Raw genomic sequence first — 14963 nt, 5'->3', positions numbered from 1 at the left:
TGTAGTTTTCATATATTTAATGAAAAACTAACAAATTTTAAGATGTGACATTTTGAAATCTAACTATATTATGGCTTCCGGTGGACTTTTGCAATATCATTTTGTAGTTTCTTTGATTACATGATGTTCTCAATCTCAATCCAAAATTCTAGTTGATGCAAAAAGTTTGGCCACAGCTGTATACAAGATACAGTGATATGTCTACGCTAGGGATAGTGGCAGAAAGTGATAAGTAGAGTACAAAGTGGATCAGTGAGCTAATTCAGTAGAATTTTACCTCTGGCCTGTGAGTTTGATTTCAGTGCTCCCTGCTGGATTATCAGTGCTGAATCACAAAACCACCACATGCTAAGATTGAGGGGAGTGATTGTGTGGTTATATCTCCCCCCCAGCACATGCCCTCGACCCACATGCATAACACATTACATCAAAAAATGAATTTGTTGTTGGTGTAGACTGAGGAAAAGCATAAGGCTGACAAGCATAATGCAGACCTAATTAAAACCCATTGATCTGTTATTTAGAAATGTTATTTTACCTTAAAATAAAATTACCATACCATTTTTAAATCCATGCATAAGAATGAGACATACCACATTTTATTGAAAACAGCTAATTTTATTAAAACAATTAACAGTTGTATATTTGCATGTTTTAAACACTAACTTTATGAAAACATGTAATACACCAGTGCTTAACGTTGCAGCAGTAAACTGCCCAGGCTGGGTGCTGCTCGACACAAATCCTGGCATGAGGAATTCCAGAGGCCTCTCGGAGGTTACACAGCTTCCTCCTATAATTCCGTTTTCAGCAGCTTCTTGGCTTTCTTCATGTTCGAAATCACTAATTAAACAAATAAATAAAAAAACAATGTAAATAAGTACAGTAGCTATGCTTGTGACCCATTGAACTCTTGAATGCTTTATGCATTGTGCAGATGTGGTATAACCGGTCACAGTGTATGCTTTCAGAGAAACCTGTTTTTCCATTGTGTAATTTTTTTTTTTTTTTTATTATACTTACACAGATCAAGGTCTGCAGGTTCATAAGCATAGAGACGGTTTCCATATCTTCCAGTTATGTCAGCTCTCACTGTCAGAGACGGGTCTGCAATAAAACCGTAACAAGATTTTTTGTTACACTTTGAGAAAATAAGAGGTTCGTTGTCAGGTTTTCATTGTCTACATTCCACCCGTATTGTATTTATATCTACAACAAACATAAGAGAAAACATAACATTAAAAATAAACTGGTGAACAACTTCACTTACCAACAAAGATGAATCTGGGCACATACTGACCATCTGGGGCAAGGTGTTTGTCTGAAGTTTCAAACTGAAAATAAAATTAAAGATCTTGAAATTTACTGCAGATGTATACAAAATATAATAACAATCTTATCCCCATTATTTGACACTACATAAAATAATGTTTTTTTTTTTTTTTTTGTAAACAAGCAGACAATTATGTTCACTTGAGCAGACACAGTCTAAATAACAATGCCTTTCACCATTTCCAAAGGGATCGGCATCTCTGGTCCTGATGTGCCATTCTTAACCAGGTTTAATAGAACAGTGAAATAATGGCTTTCTGGGCTGGCTGGAGGCTTTGTTGATTCATTTAAACCATTAAGAACATGATTTACCAGGTTTCCCATCCCTTTTAAATCATCTTAACAGTTTATCAGTGGCAGTCAAATACGAATTGAATTCAAAGGGCTATAAATTATTATTATTTGTTTATTTAGCAGACGCCATTTGCTTCTCACCCGAAAGACGGAGGACAAGGAGGTTAATTGACTTGCTCAGGGTCACACAATGAGTCAGTGGCTGAGGTGGGATTTGAACCAGGGACCTTCTGGTTACAAGCTCTTTTCTTTAACCACTGGACCACACAGCCTCCTAAAAATTAAACTCTCATACCACAAGGTTCAACAGGATGAAGTCCTCTCCAGCCATCTTCTGAATTTCTTTGTTATTTGCGAATATTTGCTTCATAGCTATACAGAAGACAAACCAGTTATTTGTACAACATAGTTATGTGACAAGATACAATACATTGGGTAAAATACAGTATATTTTAAAATTGCAGTATAATGCAAATAAATAAAACTTGCTTTTATGAGCGCTCATATTTAAGCCATTTGAGCCATGATGGTGTTGCAAAAAACATGTCACATCTATTTATTTATCAATAAAATGTTCATGGATATAGTTGATTTATGATTTTGAAGAATCTGAATGGGCTATATTTCAGGAGAGATAACTAGACGTTATGAAAACTGTTTAATAAAAATCTGAAAAATGTAACATCCAGTGTCAATTGGCCCATGTCAATTGGGGCCATGAATTATAAGTATCTTATTGTTTCCAGGTCCCATAGACCTATGCACAATTGCTAAAAGTTAAGTGTATTACCTTGGCTGTGGGGGCAATCCTCCAAGTGATGAATGACCATAAGGGGTTTGTTGCTATATACATATTTTAAAAAAAGCAAAAAAAAACATTTTAATATTTTATATAAATTACCAGTATGTACATTTATTTTTTAATGAGGCTAAAAGTATCCTTACCTTGATCTGGCTCTAAACAAAGCTTCTTCGTAAGTCTGAGTCCAAGTGAGCTCATCACCCCACCCTGTAATTTGAATGAAACTGCATTCAATTAGTGTTCAAGAAATACATATAGAAAAGGGGATAGCATTTACAATTGTACAGGAATAAAAAATAATAATGACAAAGGAATATTTATAGTAGTTTTAAACAATGCTGAAATTTGTTGAGATTAGGTAACCCACAAGTACCATCTGTGAGTGACACTTTTTTTTTTTTAAATTTAGTAGTCGCCAATTATTTTTAGGCTCAGCTCACCGCTACCACCCCTGCGCTGAACTAGGAGGGGTGAAGACGAACACCCGCTGTCCTCCGAAGCGTGTGCCATCAGCCGCCCGCTTCTTTACACACTGCAGGCTCACCATGCAACCACCTCAGAGCTACAGCTTCGGAGGACAATGCAGCTCTGGGCAGCTTACAGGCAAGCCTGCAGGCGCCCAGCCAGACCACAGGGGTCGCTGGTGCGCGGTGAGCCGAGGACACCCTGGCCGACCTAAGCCCTCCACCCCTCCCAGGTGGCACTTGGCCAATTAATTGTGCCCCGCCCCCTGGGAGCTCCCATTCATGGTCCATGGACTTGAACCCGGTGACGTCCAAGCTATAGGGCACATCCTTCACTCCACGCGGAGCGCCTTTACCGGATGCACCACTCAGGAGCCCCTGAGTGACACGTTTTTAAAATGTAGTTACCCAGGAAACTAATTAGAAAAGTTTTGCAGTTTGCATAATAATTAGTAGGTGCGATTAGTCTGGCTTAATGCCAGTTGAAAGCAAAATGTAAATACTTGTTGCTGGCCATAGCTTCTATTACATAAATGAGATGAAAAATGCAAAGAGAAAGAGGAGACACACGAGAGGGACGTTACCTCTGGACAGAGTCTGTGGAAGTTTCTTCTCCTTTTTGGCAGAACTATTTTTTTCAGGTTTTCCAAAGCTGGAGGAGACAGCCACCAGGACCAAAAGCACTGACATCAACCCTTTCACCATGATTACAGATTTCTGTGAAAGAGCAGAGAACAAAAATGAAACAATGATGCTATAATCTCATTATTGGACGATTCTTCAGCTCTATGTATAAAACCAGATGTACAAGTATGATACCTTTTTTAAGGCTGATTGATATCTTGCAAGCAAATGTGCTTTAGCTTTCTGGTTTTAAACTGCCAACATGCTAATTAGTTGTTTCTTCTAAGTCTTAAAGTTAAGGCAGTATTCTTAAAAAGTTTTACTCATGTTACTTTTTTATTGACATTATTACGATGTACAGGGCTACAGTATAGTTTAAAAGGTCAAATGTGTTTAATCTGACTGGAATGTTACAACAGGAAATAAAGTAACTAAAACAACACAAAATAAAATTGTTGATGAAAGGCAAAGAGTAAAACTATACACAGTACTTTGCGTAATTAGCAGTCAAGTTAAATTAAATTAATATATTTGCTAAAATTATTGGCACATAAGAGAGTTTACAGTTCTTTTAAAGTGTTCATATGTTGTATTGAGTCAACATACATTATTCTGAAGAGAACTACCAATATATACATTCATTTCAGCAGTAAAATTTATCTAAAATTATAGGACAATCTTTTAAATCGTATGTAATCTCAGAAGTTTAAATGCAATGATGTTATTTTTGCAGTTATTGTCATGTACTTTGTGATCACCTGTAAGTTATATTTTTACAACATTTCAATAAAAGTAATTTAAACAAAAGCACAATTATGTTTGATTTCTGGTAAGTACAAAATAAAATATGCAATGAAAGGTTTGCAGACTAACAGAAATCTTACCTGCTTTCCCCGCTCTGATTACAGTGTAACTTTTGTTCTGCAAGATGGTTTCAGGTGTTGATGTGGCTCAGTAGACTCGGACTCTTTCGATTTATACACCTGTGCACTCTTTAACCCCACCCCCTGCCTGCTGCAGGAATGCAGGATGCAAACAGGATTATAAAGAGTGGAATATTTGAACTGTTTAACCCTTGAAGCAGCTATGTGTACATTAGCTTTATACATATTGTTCAAATATTTATTATGTTGACAGCCTGGGCATCAGTCCAGGTACAGGCAAGATGCAATCTAAAGCTGATCTGTCGTATTATTATTGGTTGAATGCATTTGAAGGAAATAACTCTCCACTTTATAAAAGGTGTGTTGCTTAACGCTGATAGGCTAGAACATATTATTACATCCCAAATGAAAATATCACTTTGTAGTTAAATTAAGTAAGCTTAATAGTTTGTGATAAACGCCACAGCCTTCTATACAAACAAATTGATTCTGAGCCGTATACAGAACTCAGGGCTCAGGGATGGAGTATTAAGAGTATGTCCAGGTTCAGCATTGAATTCTAACATGTATTAAGTACCTCACAGATCAAGAAAAGGCATACAATACTGGGTCCACAACACTGTGCCCTTGGGCGAAGTTGTGCCTTTGAGTGTTATGCCCAAAATGCCAACTTAATTGTAGTGGAACTAAAGTCTTTACCATCTACTGCTGTGCTTTCAATTTGTACATTTGTAACACTACAAATCCCTCCATTACAAACACCAAACAGGGCTGTGAATAGTGTTCTTAATAGAGAGCTGGCCCTAATAAAGGGAGAGTCTTAACTTATCACCAATTTGAAAGATACTGAAAGAAGCATCTTTATAACAAGCTGGTCACAAGGGCAGGTTTTTCTTTAATGCTTTCATGCCAAACATTTGAAGGAGGTTCACATTTTCTGTAGCAATATTATACTTAAAACATGTTTAATTTTTGTCAGCATCTGCACCGAGTCTGCAACCATTTCTGTGAGACAGCAAACGTGTAATAATGATTATCAGTAGCATTTTATAAGATCGGAAATCAAATGATTTTTTAGGAATGGATGAAATATTATTTTGAGAGATTAAGTAAGATCCTTTTTCATGCAGTTGAGCTAATTAGCAACGCAGCACGTGTTATTGTTTAAACTGTATGGAGTAAGCCAAAAGCTTTAAGTAAGTTCAAATCTGTTCGTAAAAGTACATACAATACATTAGCAGGATTGGAAAATATCAAATGTTTTAAACACTGGTACTACAGTATGCACAGAGTTAAATTAAATTGTGTTTATCTTTATTATGATTTGAAAGGTTTTTAGCATTAATCTTGAGCCAAAGATAAAACAGTCCATAAATCTGGTAATTGTTGATGTATTATTATGATTATGTATCAATGAAGAGGCTTGTTATTTTTCTGTTATTGTTACAGGCTGGTATTGATTACAAGACATTCCACACTTGTCTGAAGTTCCATGGCCTTAAGGTTCAAAATCTACTTGAAATGTCCAGGTTTTTACTCCTGGACCATTCAACACTATCAGTTAATGTATGTACAAACGATTAATTAATTTGTGGGAGAATAAGTTTCAGCACCATGACAACGATGCATGTAAAAACATTTTTTTTCAAGTAAATAAAACATTTAGATATTTAATTTGTACTGACAGTCGCCCCAAATTTATCTTGGGACACCCCTGCTGGTTTTTGGTTCTGGGGGGCGGCACATTTGTTACCTGTTCAAGAACAGCAGTTTCTCAAACTGTAATACATTTTTATGGAGTTGCACATGACTTTGGGACGGACATTTGTTGCCACTCACACCATGTGCTTATTAAATATTATAATAAAAGTGCTTTTGTAACTTGTTTAAAAAAAAATCATAGAAAGTAACACATATTATTGAAAACAGAAAACTTTATTAAAAATGATGAACAACTTAATTGCTACAGTACTTATTTCAAAGGCTATAGATAAAGAAGCTCATCAAGCAGTAACCATTCATGTGAAAATGAATACATATGTAATACACCAGTGCTTATAGTTCAGTAAGCAGTCCAGGCTGGGTGTCTGATAGAATTGATGGCAGAGGATATCGTGGGACCTCTTAGAAGTTAGACAGCGTCCTCTGGCTCTTACAATTCGGTCTTCAGCAGCTTCTTGGCTTTCTCCATGTTACTAATCACTAATTTAAAAAAAAGGTTACGTGAAAGTTAGAATCTGCTTCAGAATTACAGTACAGTAGTTATCCTAGAATATTATACAAATATCTATATTTTGTACACTTAAGCGTTATCATTGTACTGTATGAAGTTTATTATGCTCTCCTCAATGTATTTTACATTGATGCCAGTATCTCTACTAATTAAGGACGCTGTATGGTCCAGTGGTTAAAGAAAAAGGGCTTGTAACCCGGAGGTCACCGGTTCAAATCCCACCTTAGCCACTGACTCATTGTGTGACCCTAAGCAAGTCACTTAACCTCCTTGTGCTCTGTCTTTCGGGTGAGACGTAGTTGTAAGTGACTCTGCAGCTGATGCATAGTTCACACACCCTAGTCTGTGTAAGTCGCCTTGGATAAAGGCGTCTGCTAAATTTTTTATTTAATATGGAATACCTACTACATCACAACTTAGCACTGTTAGCAGCTGACAATGTACTCTTCCTGTTATATATATATATATATATATATATATATATATATATATATATATATATATATATATATATATTTATATATATATATATATAAACATGATGTAGTAATTCATTATACTTACACAGATTGATGTCTGCAGGTTCATAGGCATAGAGACGGTTTGCATATCTTCCAGTGATATCAGCCCTGATAGTCAAAGAGGGATCTGCAATAAACCAGAATGATATTTTAGGGACTTGAATGGTTGATAACTAAGACTGAAGCTGCAGTCTTTCTGAATGAACAGCAGCCATTGCCCTGTTATTATTAACTGTTATTAACAGGGATTTGTCTTTTTTCTGTTATTTTTTTATTTTTTTTACAATTTTCTCTGTATGTATCATATCACACCATTTGTTTTTACCGTACGTTTCCTTGTGAAATACCAATTCACTTACCTACAAAGATGATTCTGGGTACATACTGGCCATCTGGGGACAAATGCTTGTCTGTTGTTTCAAACTGAAATTAGAATGAAAAAGCTTGAATCATCACAAGAGACGGCAAACTCAAAGGTTCAAAAACACGCTGAATAACAGTTTGTGCAATAGGTAAAAACATTAAAAAAAGACATTCATTGTGTACTTTTAACTTGAATGCTTTCATGCTGCCTAAATAGAAAGTTCTGCTTTATCCCTGCGTATCAGACCTGAGAAAGAACTAGCATTTGAAAGTCGTTATGTAAAAACGATCTCAACCTACCACGAGGTTCAGGAGAATAAAGTCTTCATCAGCCATCTTTTGAATTTTTCTGTTGCTAGCGAATGCTTGCTTCAGAGCTGTACACAGAACATAGTAATTTAACAAATAACAGCACAACAATAAAAAATAACGCTCAAAAAACATCTTCCAAAAATATATTTTTTTGCACATCTGAACATAGGCTTTTTGAGCTATTGTGTAAAGATACATGTATCAAGCACAAGCATCAAAGATCAATTCTCAAAACTAATCTGCTTGTATGAAAAACAAAATAACATTGCTGGTGTGTTACCTTGACTGTGTGGGCAATCTTCCAAGTGATGGATAACCATAACAGGTTTGTTGCTGCAAAACAGAATAATTTAATTATATTAGTAGAGTTACTAGAGTATTTTTATGACATACTTTTGGTGAAATTGTGATGAAAGTATTCTCACCTTGATCTGGCTCTGAACAAAGCTTCTTCATAGGTCTGCGTCCAAGTAAGTTCATCACCCCACCCTGTAATTCAGAGAAACAGTATTCACTCAAAGACATTATCCAATTAAGCACTATCCAAAACACCAGAACAGGCTACTTTGTCAGTAACACAATATATATATATATATATATATATATATATATATATATATATATATATATATATATATACAGTATATATGAGACAGGTGATGCTAACTAACTTCTGAAGAAGGCAAGGACATGTCAGTGACCTCAGTTAATTTAAGAGTAAAAGAGTGGAAATTGTATGAAATATTTACCTCTGGACAAAAGCTGTGGAAATGTCGTCTTCTTTTTGTCAGAATCACTTTTACCAAGCCTTCCAAAGCTATAGGAGACAGCCACCAGGACCAAAAGCACTGACATCAATCCATTCTTCATGATTAGTTTTCTGAGCAAAAAAAAGAAGAATGCAATTGATTAGCAGTAGTAGTCGTAGTAGTAGTAGTAGTAGTAGTAGTAGTATTTCCTTGATTCAAACCAGCATTATTTTAATCGATATCCTAAAATGAACTTAATAAAGTGCAGTAACTGCTGTACGCAAGCAAGCTAGCTAGCTAATGGGTTCAGGAATCTGCCCAGGCTTTACAATTGTACTATTCATAGGGTTATATCACCTCCTGTTTTGGGATATACTCATCTGCATTTAACTATAGAAGATTCAGTTAAAAGAATTACAGTATATTATGAATTGGTGTTAACAGTGTTTCTACAACCAGAGAATATCACTCAGATCCCTCTGCAGACATTCTTACTATAAGATTCTCAACAACATGAAGATTGTTAAAAGCTATGAAATGAACATCTCATAGTAAGCTTATATAACATAATTTGTATACAGCAAAAGCAAAACTGTTTTCAATTAAAAATAAACACCAAAAGTTTGAGACTCCAAAGTAAAATATAGGATCTTATTCCAATGTAGAGTGCCTAAGACAAGGAGGAGTCTTACCTGCTTGCCTGGCTACACCAATCTTTTGTTCAGAAAGCTGGTTTCAGGTGTTGATATTGCTCAGCAGACACAGGCTCTTGGATTTATACACCTGACCGCTCTTTAACTCCACCTTTTAACCAACAGGAGGAATGCATACATGGTTCCAAAGCTGACATACTACACATTAAAATGATCATTTACATGAATTTTTGGATTCATCGGCCACCCCCCATGAAGTTTAACCCTCAAGTTGCAATGTTTACAGTTTGTACAAAGATGTCAATTTTTTCCGGTACAGTACGGGCACTAATCTAAGTACAGGTAAGCTTAAATCATGCTCTCTGATTTGCCAACAAGTTGATTAGTCTTTTTGCTACTGGATGAGCATTTGAGGAGGAAACACTGATTTTCTCCAGGCTTCTCAGCAGTGTTTTATGATCCTCTAGCTAAACCATGTGGTAACCCCTCCCCTCCCCCCACCACCATCTGTAGATTTCTATATTTTATTTATTGTAATTTAATTTTTATCATATGCTAGGTATAGTTTATACTTCATTAATTTAAATTGTATTTTATATTAGAATGTGTCCTTTGTTCATCATATTTGCGCATAATTCTTTATAGATAGTGAAAAGACATCAGATTAATTCTAAAATGTGACTCAGTGTCACAAATTGATCATTCTGAAATCCAAATACTATAGGCATTCGGTAAATGATCATTCATGCCATTAGCTACTTAACTACTCCAATGCTTATGTCATATGTATCAGAGAATACAGATTCACTTTTTTGTTTGTTTAGTTTTCCCTGTTTTACTGACATGAATGATTCAGCTCCCAGATCAAATACATTTTGGTTTTTGTCCATTGTTAGTTTTCTCATCTCTAAAGCCTTGTTCAAAGTTTGCAAAGACCTATGTGTTTGAATTTCTAACTGTGCAGAACATTTGCATTTGTTCTTATTTTAGAAAAGCTATTAACCTGCGATAACATAGGGTGTCGAAATTTGACAAGGCATTTTCAGGGAAGGAATATGTGAGCAATGGTCACTGATTACCACCTCAAATAATTAATGCAAGCTGGGGGTTAAACTCTTGTGATATCTCCACCCCAGCTGCATTTGATCAGCTAGTGGTCAGATGCAAAAATACATAAAAAATGGTCACATTAAGTACCAAAAGCTCCTGCAAATGTTGCACAATGAACAGGTTTCATGAAGTTTCAATAAAGAATCTTAGTCGACTGAAAAATAAATATGTTACTTTAATGAGACTTGTTATATGCGAGGTGTGCAGTATACTTGGATATTAGTATTCTATATAGTGTTTTTAATGTCAGTGTAAGCAAGAGATACACATTATACAGGGGATGTACAGTAACCCTGCATCAGACATTACATTGTAATATGCAGGAGGGCCCAGTTCTGTTTTTATCCAAGATATTAGTTTAGTATAAAAATGTTATTCCACTGTTCAGAATAGCTGGAGGATTGTCTGCTTCCGATCACAGCTAATTGTTAAAGTAATCAAACCTTTACACTCTGATCTTCTCAATTTACACAGGAGTGAACTTGTTTACTTAGCTGGTTTCAACATCTACACCCTTTTCCGTCACTGCTCTGTATAAATTGCATGTAATATATGCAACTGTAAAACAGTTTTTTCTGATATCATCAGTAAACTGTATCTTATGGCCCAAGTGTGTCAATAAGTGTGCACCTGGAGAACTTTAAGGTTCATTGATAAAAGCCCCCTTTTAAAATAGGACGAATGTTTAAGTAACTACTGGAGTCACCTGAGAAAGTATGATCTGGAGTAGATCTTAAAATGTGTGTATGTGGGGAAGGCAGGGGTGTAATAATAATATCTTGTGGTAGTTTTACAGATACTTTTAATCATGATAAGACTATCAGTAGAAGTACAGGAAGCAGAGGGTAATGCACCCCACCCCCCCACACACACACTCTGATAGACAGACTCAAAAGAAATCTACTTTTGATGAAGTTCATGATAAATCACATATGCACTTGACGCAATATCTTTTATAGCTAAATTGCATTATTTATGTTTAAAAATGCCTGCTGTGGAATGTACTTCCCATTTTTATTTGTTCTTCTGTCCATTTTTACTAAATGACTAAATTACAGTGTGATGTCCATCCCTGACATTATACAATGATGTCAGTATATTATTCATTTGACAATGCGGACATCTACTGTTGTCTCAAGCGATACAAGGGGATATTGAATACCATGCTGTAATTGTAAGCTCACTGGTAACATTTACAAAGATTATTTGAAACATCTTCAGACACCCTCTACCCTGTTCACTAATTAACTATATTGAATTTTAAATTAGTATCATATAGTATCATGGTGTTGTATTGTCTCGCATGATAACTTGTGCTGATCTTCTTCTAAGAGGGATTGTATTCTGCACAAGATGAGACAGAGTAAGGTGCCCTGGTGCTGATAGTAGTACTGATGATAGTAGTACTGATTCTGCAATGAGAGCAGTCTGTTTAAATCTCAGCCAACGCTCCTTATCTCATAGAAATTCCCACAGTAAATAATGGGATCTTGTTTGATTCATCACTGTTAGGTTGAAATGCTTATAGCTTAACAAAGCCAAAAGTAGAGTATAGTAGTCCCTTAAGACCTATTTACAAGCCAATATCGTGGCCTTCTTTAATTTGCACAAACTAAGCTGCTTTTCTGTCTCATTCAAGAAAAAAAATTGAGAAAACGTAGACCGATGTACACTAGCTTGTGTCCCAATACCGTTCCAGTACCTGGGTAGTATATTGAATCCAAATAATACTCTGTAATGATTCCCAAAATATCTTTTTTCAGGATTAAGTCACATGGAATATGTCATTATTACTTAAATAATAGTCTACTTAATAAAATAATGACTTCAAAGAAAATCATCAAATTTCGAGTTTGAAGTAAGCAGATTTAGTTGAGAAGGAATTCTGAAAAGTAATTTACATTTTAAAACACAATTTTGGAGTTATTCCTTGATCCAGCTCAAACAAAGACTCCTCACATGAATGGCCCTGGAAGCAGAGGATAAGATGACCAGCAGTGAATGCGTACTTTGTTTTGTCCTCTGTCAAGATTGGCTTTCTTTCATAGGTTGGAGGCATTCATGAAGCTCAAACAATATTATGTTTCTTCTTTATCTTTGCTTTATTAGAAATACTATTCATGGTTATTTAAAAAAAATCATGCAATAGAGAATAATGCATAGGGTAGTGAATTCAATGCCCACCCGAGGGGTGGGATGCTACATAAACCCTGAGGGTGAAGCCCGAGCAGTTTATCCAAGCATCCCACCGGAGAGTGGGCATTACATTTTCATTTATCACACACTCTAGCCCATGCAGTATTTTTTCCTGCCAGAGTTCTAAAGTTCTGGGTTGCTTGTTGTGAGAAGACAGCAACTATGACGTGCAGTTGGAATTTCTTTAAGTTTAACTGCTCACCAGTTGTAACAAAATATTTACTGATTCAGAATATGTATGACTGCAAAAGTATTGTAAAATAAAGGCATGGTGTGCCAAGCATTTTCAAGTTACAATTGTTTACATTAGAGAAACAACCCTACCAGTTTGTTTCCCCTATGACAGTCTTTGAGCCTTCTCGTGTTTGAAAGTGGTATTCTGTAGATACATTCCTCTACCATCAGGAACATTTTACAACTTTCTGTTTCCTGTAGTAGAACCTTATCATTTCCCTCCATTGAATAGTCAATGTAATTCCTGACTTCCTCTTGTATACTATACTGATATTTGTTTTGCAATATAAAGCTTAAGAATAACAGCAACAACACATTGCTCAAACTATAATGTGGTTAACCCCACATTTAATTTAGTACAGCAAGACTGACACAATGCACCCCACCATTTCTGACATCAGGGCCTTCCTTTGTGTCTTACCCACAACCTAACTATACTTTTAACTTGTAAATGTGGTACTCCTGCATGGGAGAGTGCTTATTGAAATAATACAGCCAATTACAAATAGGGCTTCTGATTTTAACCGTTAAAACCCAATAAAAAAAACCCCGATACAAAAAAAATGAAATCGGTGGCTAGCCAATAAACACCGGAAAACATTGGAAAAACTGTCGAAATGGTTAATCAATGTCTTTACCCTATTCCCATTAAACAATAAAACCTACTACAAAAATAATAATAAATACATTTCCCAGTGCTGCTGGGCAACATCCTGCCTTCCTGACTTGCATCTATCATTGATTCGTTCTCAATACTTTAAACCCGCCCCCAACCACTGAGTGACAGCACATTTCTACATTTCTACATTTCTCTTGGAGACTGCTTGCGAGATTTAAAACGAGATTACAATCAGGATGGAGGCTTGCTAGTGGGATTTCAAGCTGTATTACAGTTAAGATATGGAGGACTTAAAACCGAATTGTGGCGAAATGTACAAAAATGTCTCCACACAAAAATCCCAGAAGAATGTGCCCGTGGCCATAGGGATTTCGTTGTGGAAGACAACAAAGGAAAGAAGGTACAACTTAATGAGCAAGTACTGTCGAGTTACTACTATACATATTTTGACAGAAGAAGAAAAAAAAAACTCACTATTACTGATTTGTCAAAATTCTAGGATGTCACACAATTCTAAACAACCTTGTGTTTGTAGAATGGCAGTTACTCAGTATGAATTATTATTTTTGTGATGTATAATACGGTTAATATGTCTTATTAAAGTAGATGTCATTTTGCAGATCGAGCATTCATTTTAGCTTTGAGGTGCTCTCTTGCAAACCATGCAGGATGATATCGCTTATATAACAAGAGACACCTGAAAAATGACACTTTGACCTAAAGCCCGGTGTGGGTGAGCACTAGGTGAATATCTCCACTCAGTTTGACCCCCGGTGGCATTCAGAACTTGGTCGTGAAGTAGCTTTAGGATGTTGCCCCCTTCCACTAGAGTTGAGACTACCAAATTAAATGAACTTTCAAGGATGAGTTTGAACCTAGCTAATAACTACCACACCAATAAACTTCTTTTAATCAAGACCTGTTCAACCAAACTGTGTTAAAATCATTATACACTTTGTTTTAGGTTGACTTCAAACACCTTGCTTGCTAGCACTGACGTTTTTATACATCCTTTTAAACATTAACATTTGTTTCCTGGTTGACAAGGAAGCACAAGTCAACGTGTACTTTTCATACAAGAAAAACATGCTTTATAAACACCAGTACTTTACTAGCTTGGCTGCAGTTTTTGTGGTTTCTGTAAGTGCTAATGTTGAATCATCATAACTCTTCAAGAGGAAAGGCTACAAGAGTACTGACGTGTTGAGTTGAGCCCATGTGTTCCGTTCAAAACAAACATAGGCATTGTTCTTTGTCTTAATTAACCCAGTGCCAGTGTCCTCATTTGAGAATAGGCTACTTTGTAATTTGTGGAGTATTTTTAACCTGTTAGTAAAATTTTTGCTAACTATATTGATATGATAACTTACTCTAATTTTACTAACTGCAAAAGTTAAGTCTAAATATAATGTAGAAATTACATAAATACAGCTTGTGTTCTGATTATTAAAAAAATATATATATATATATTTGGTACTTAATGGGTTAACAAACCTTATGTTTGATCTTAAGTGACTTCTCAAATAAGAAAAAAAAGTGTTAGTAACACCCAGCCACTAAGGAGCATCCATCA

General features: G+C 35.7%; 2 protein-coding genes across 2 annotated transcripts; both read right to left on the bottom strand.

The window, feature by feature from the left end:
• Positions 1–597: 597 nt before the first annotated feature.
• Positions 598–4533, bottom strand: LOC117394280 (anterior gradient protein 2 homolog). The gene is made up of 8 exons (XM_033992399.3): positions 4401–4533; positions 3477–3609; positions 2572–2635; positions 2417–2469; positions 1922–1998; positions 1271–1334; positions 1024–1107; positions 598–843 (listed from the first exon to the last, which is right to left on the bottom strand). The coding sequence occupies exons 2-8, from the start codon at positions 3595–3597 to the stop codon at positions 794–796; spliced, it is 513 nt and encodes a 170-aa protein (XP_033848290.1). The 5' UTR covers positions 3598–3609; positions 4401–4533; the 3' UTR covers positions 598–793.
• A 1783-nt stretch (positions 4534–6316) lies between these two features.
• On the bottom strand, positions 6317–9400 carry LOC117394232 (anterior gradient protein 2 homolog). Its single transcript, XM_033992324.3, has 8 exons — positions 9271–9400; positions 8579–8709; positions 8255–8318; positions 8110–8162; positions 7818–7894; positions 7514–7577; positions 7198–7281; positions 6317–6602 (listed from the first exon to the last, which is right to left on the bottom strand). Exons 2-8 carry the CDS (start codon positions 8697–8699, stop codon positions 6553–6555), a joined length of 513 nt encoding a protein of 170 aa, XP_033848215.1. The 5' UTR covers positions 8700–8709; positions 9271–9400; the 3' UTR covers positions 6317–6552.
• Positions 9401–14963: the final 5563 nt, after the last annotated feature.

This window comes from Acipenser ruthenus, chromosome 3 (assembly GCF_902713425.1).
Source record: "Acipenser ruthenus chromosome 3, fAciRut3.2 maternal haplotype, whole genome shotgun sequence".
NCBI lineage: Eukaryota > Metazoa > Chordata > Actinopteri > Acipenseriformes > Acipenseridae > Acipenser > Acipenser ruthenus.
Note: the sequence above shows the minus strand (reverse complement) of the source record. Positions and strands in the feature narration are given on the sequence as shown.

Bases quoted from the DNA above. Each gene is read 5' to 3' on its own strand.
- LOC117394280 (XM_033992399.3), bottom strand. From the start codon at position 3,597: ATGGTGAAAGGGTTGATGTCAGTGCTTTTGGTCCTGGTGGCTGTCTCC. The intron at 1,999-2,416 runs GTAATACACTTA...TCTTCTGTATAG, and splicing joins GGATTGCCCCCACAGCCAAG to CTATGAAGCAAATATTCGCA. The intron at 1,108-1,270 runs GTAAGTGAAGTT...GTTTTATTGCAG, and splicing joins GCCCAGATTCATCTTTGTTG to ACCCGTCTCTGACAGTGAGA.
- LOC117394232 (XM_033992324.3), bottom strand. From the start codon at position 8,699: ATGAAGAATGGATTGATGTCAGTGCTTTTGGTCCTGGTGGCTGTCTCC. The intron at 8,163-8,254 runs GTGAGAATACTT...TCTGTTTTGCAG, and splicing joins TTGTTCAGAGCCAGATCAAG to CAACAAACCTGTTATGGTTA. The intron at 7,895-8,109 runs GTAACACACCAG...TTCTGTGTACAG, and splicing joins AGATTGCCCACACAGTCAAG to CTCTGAAGCAAGCATTCGCT.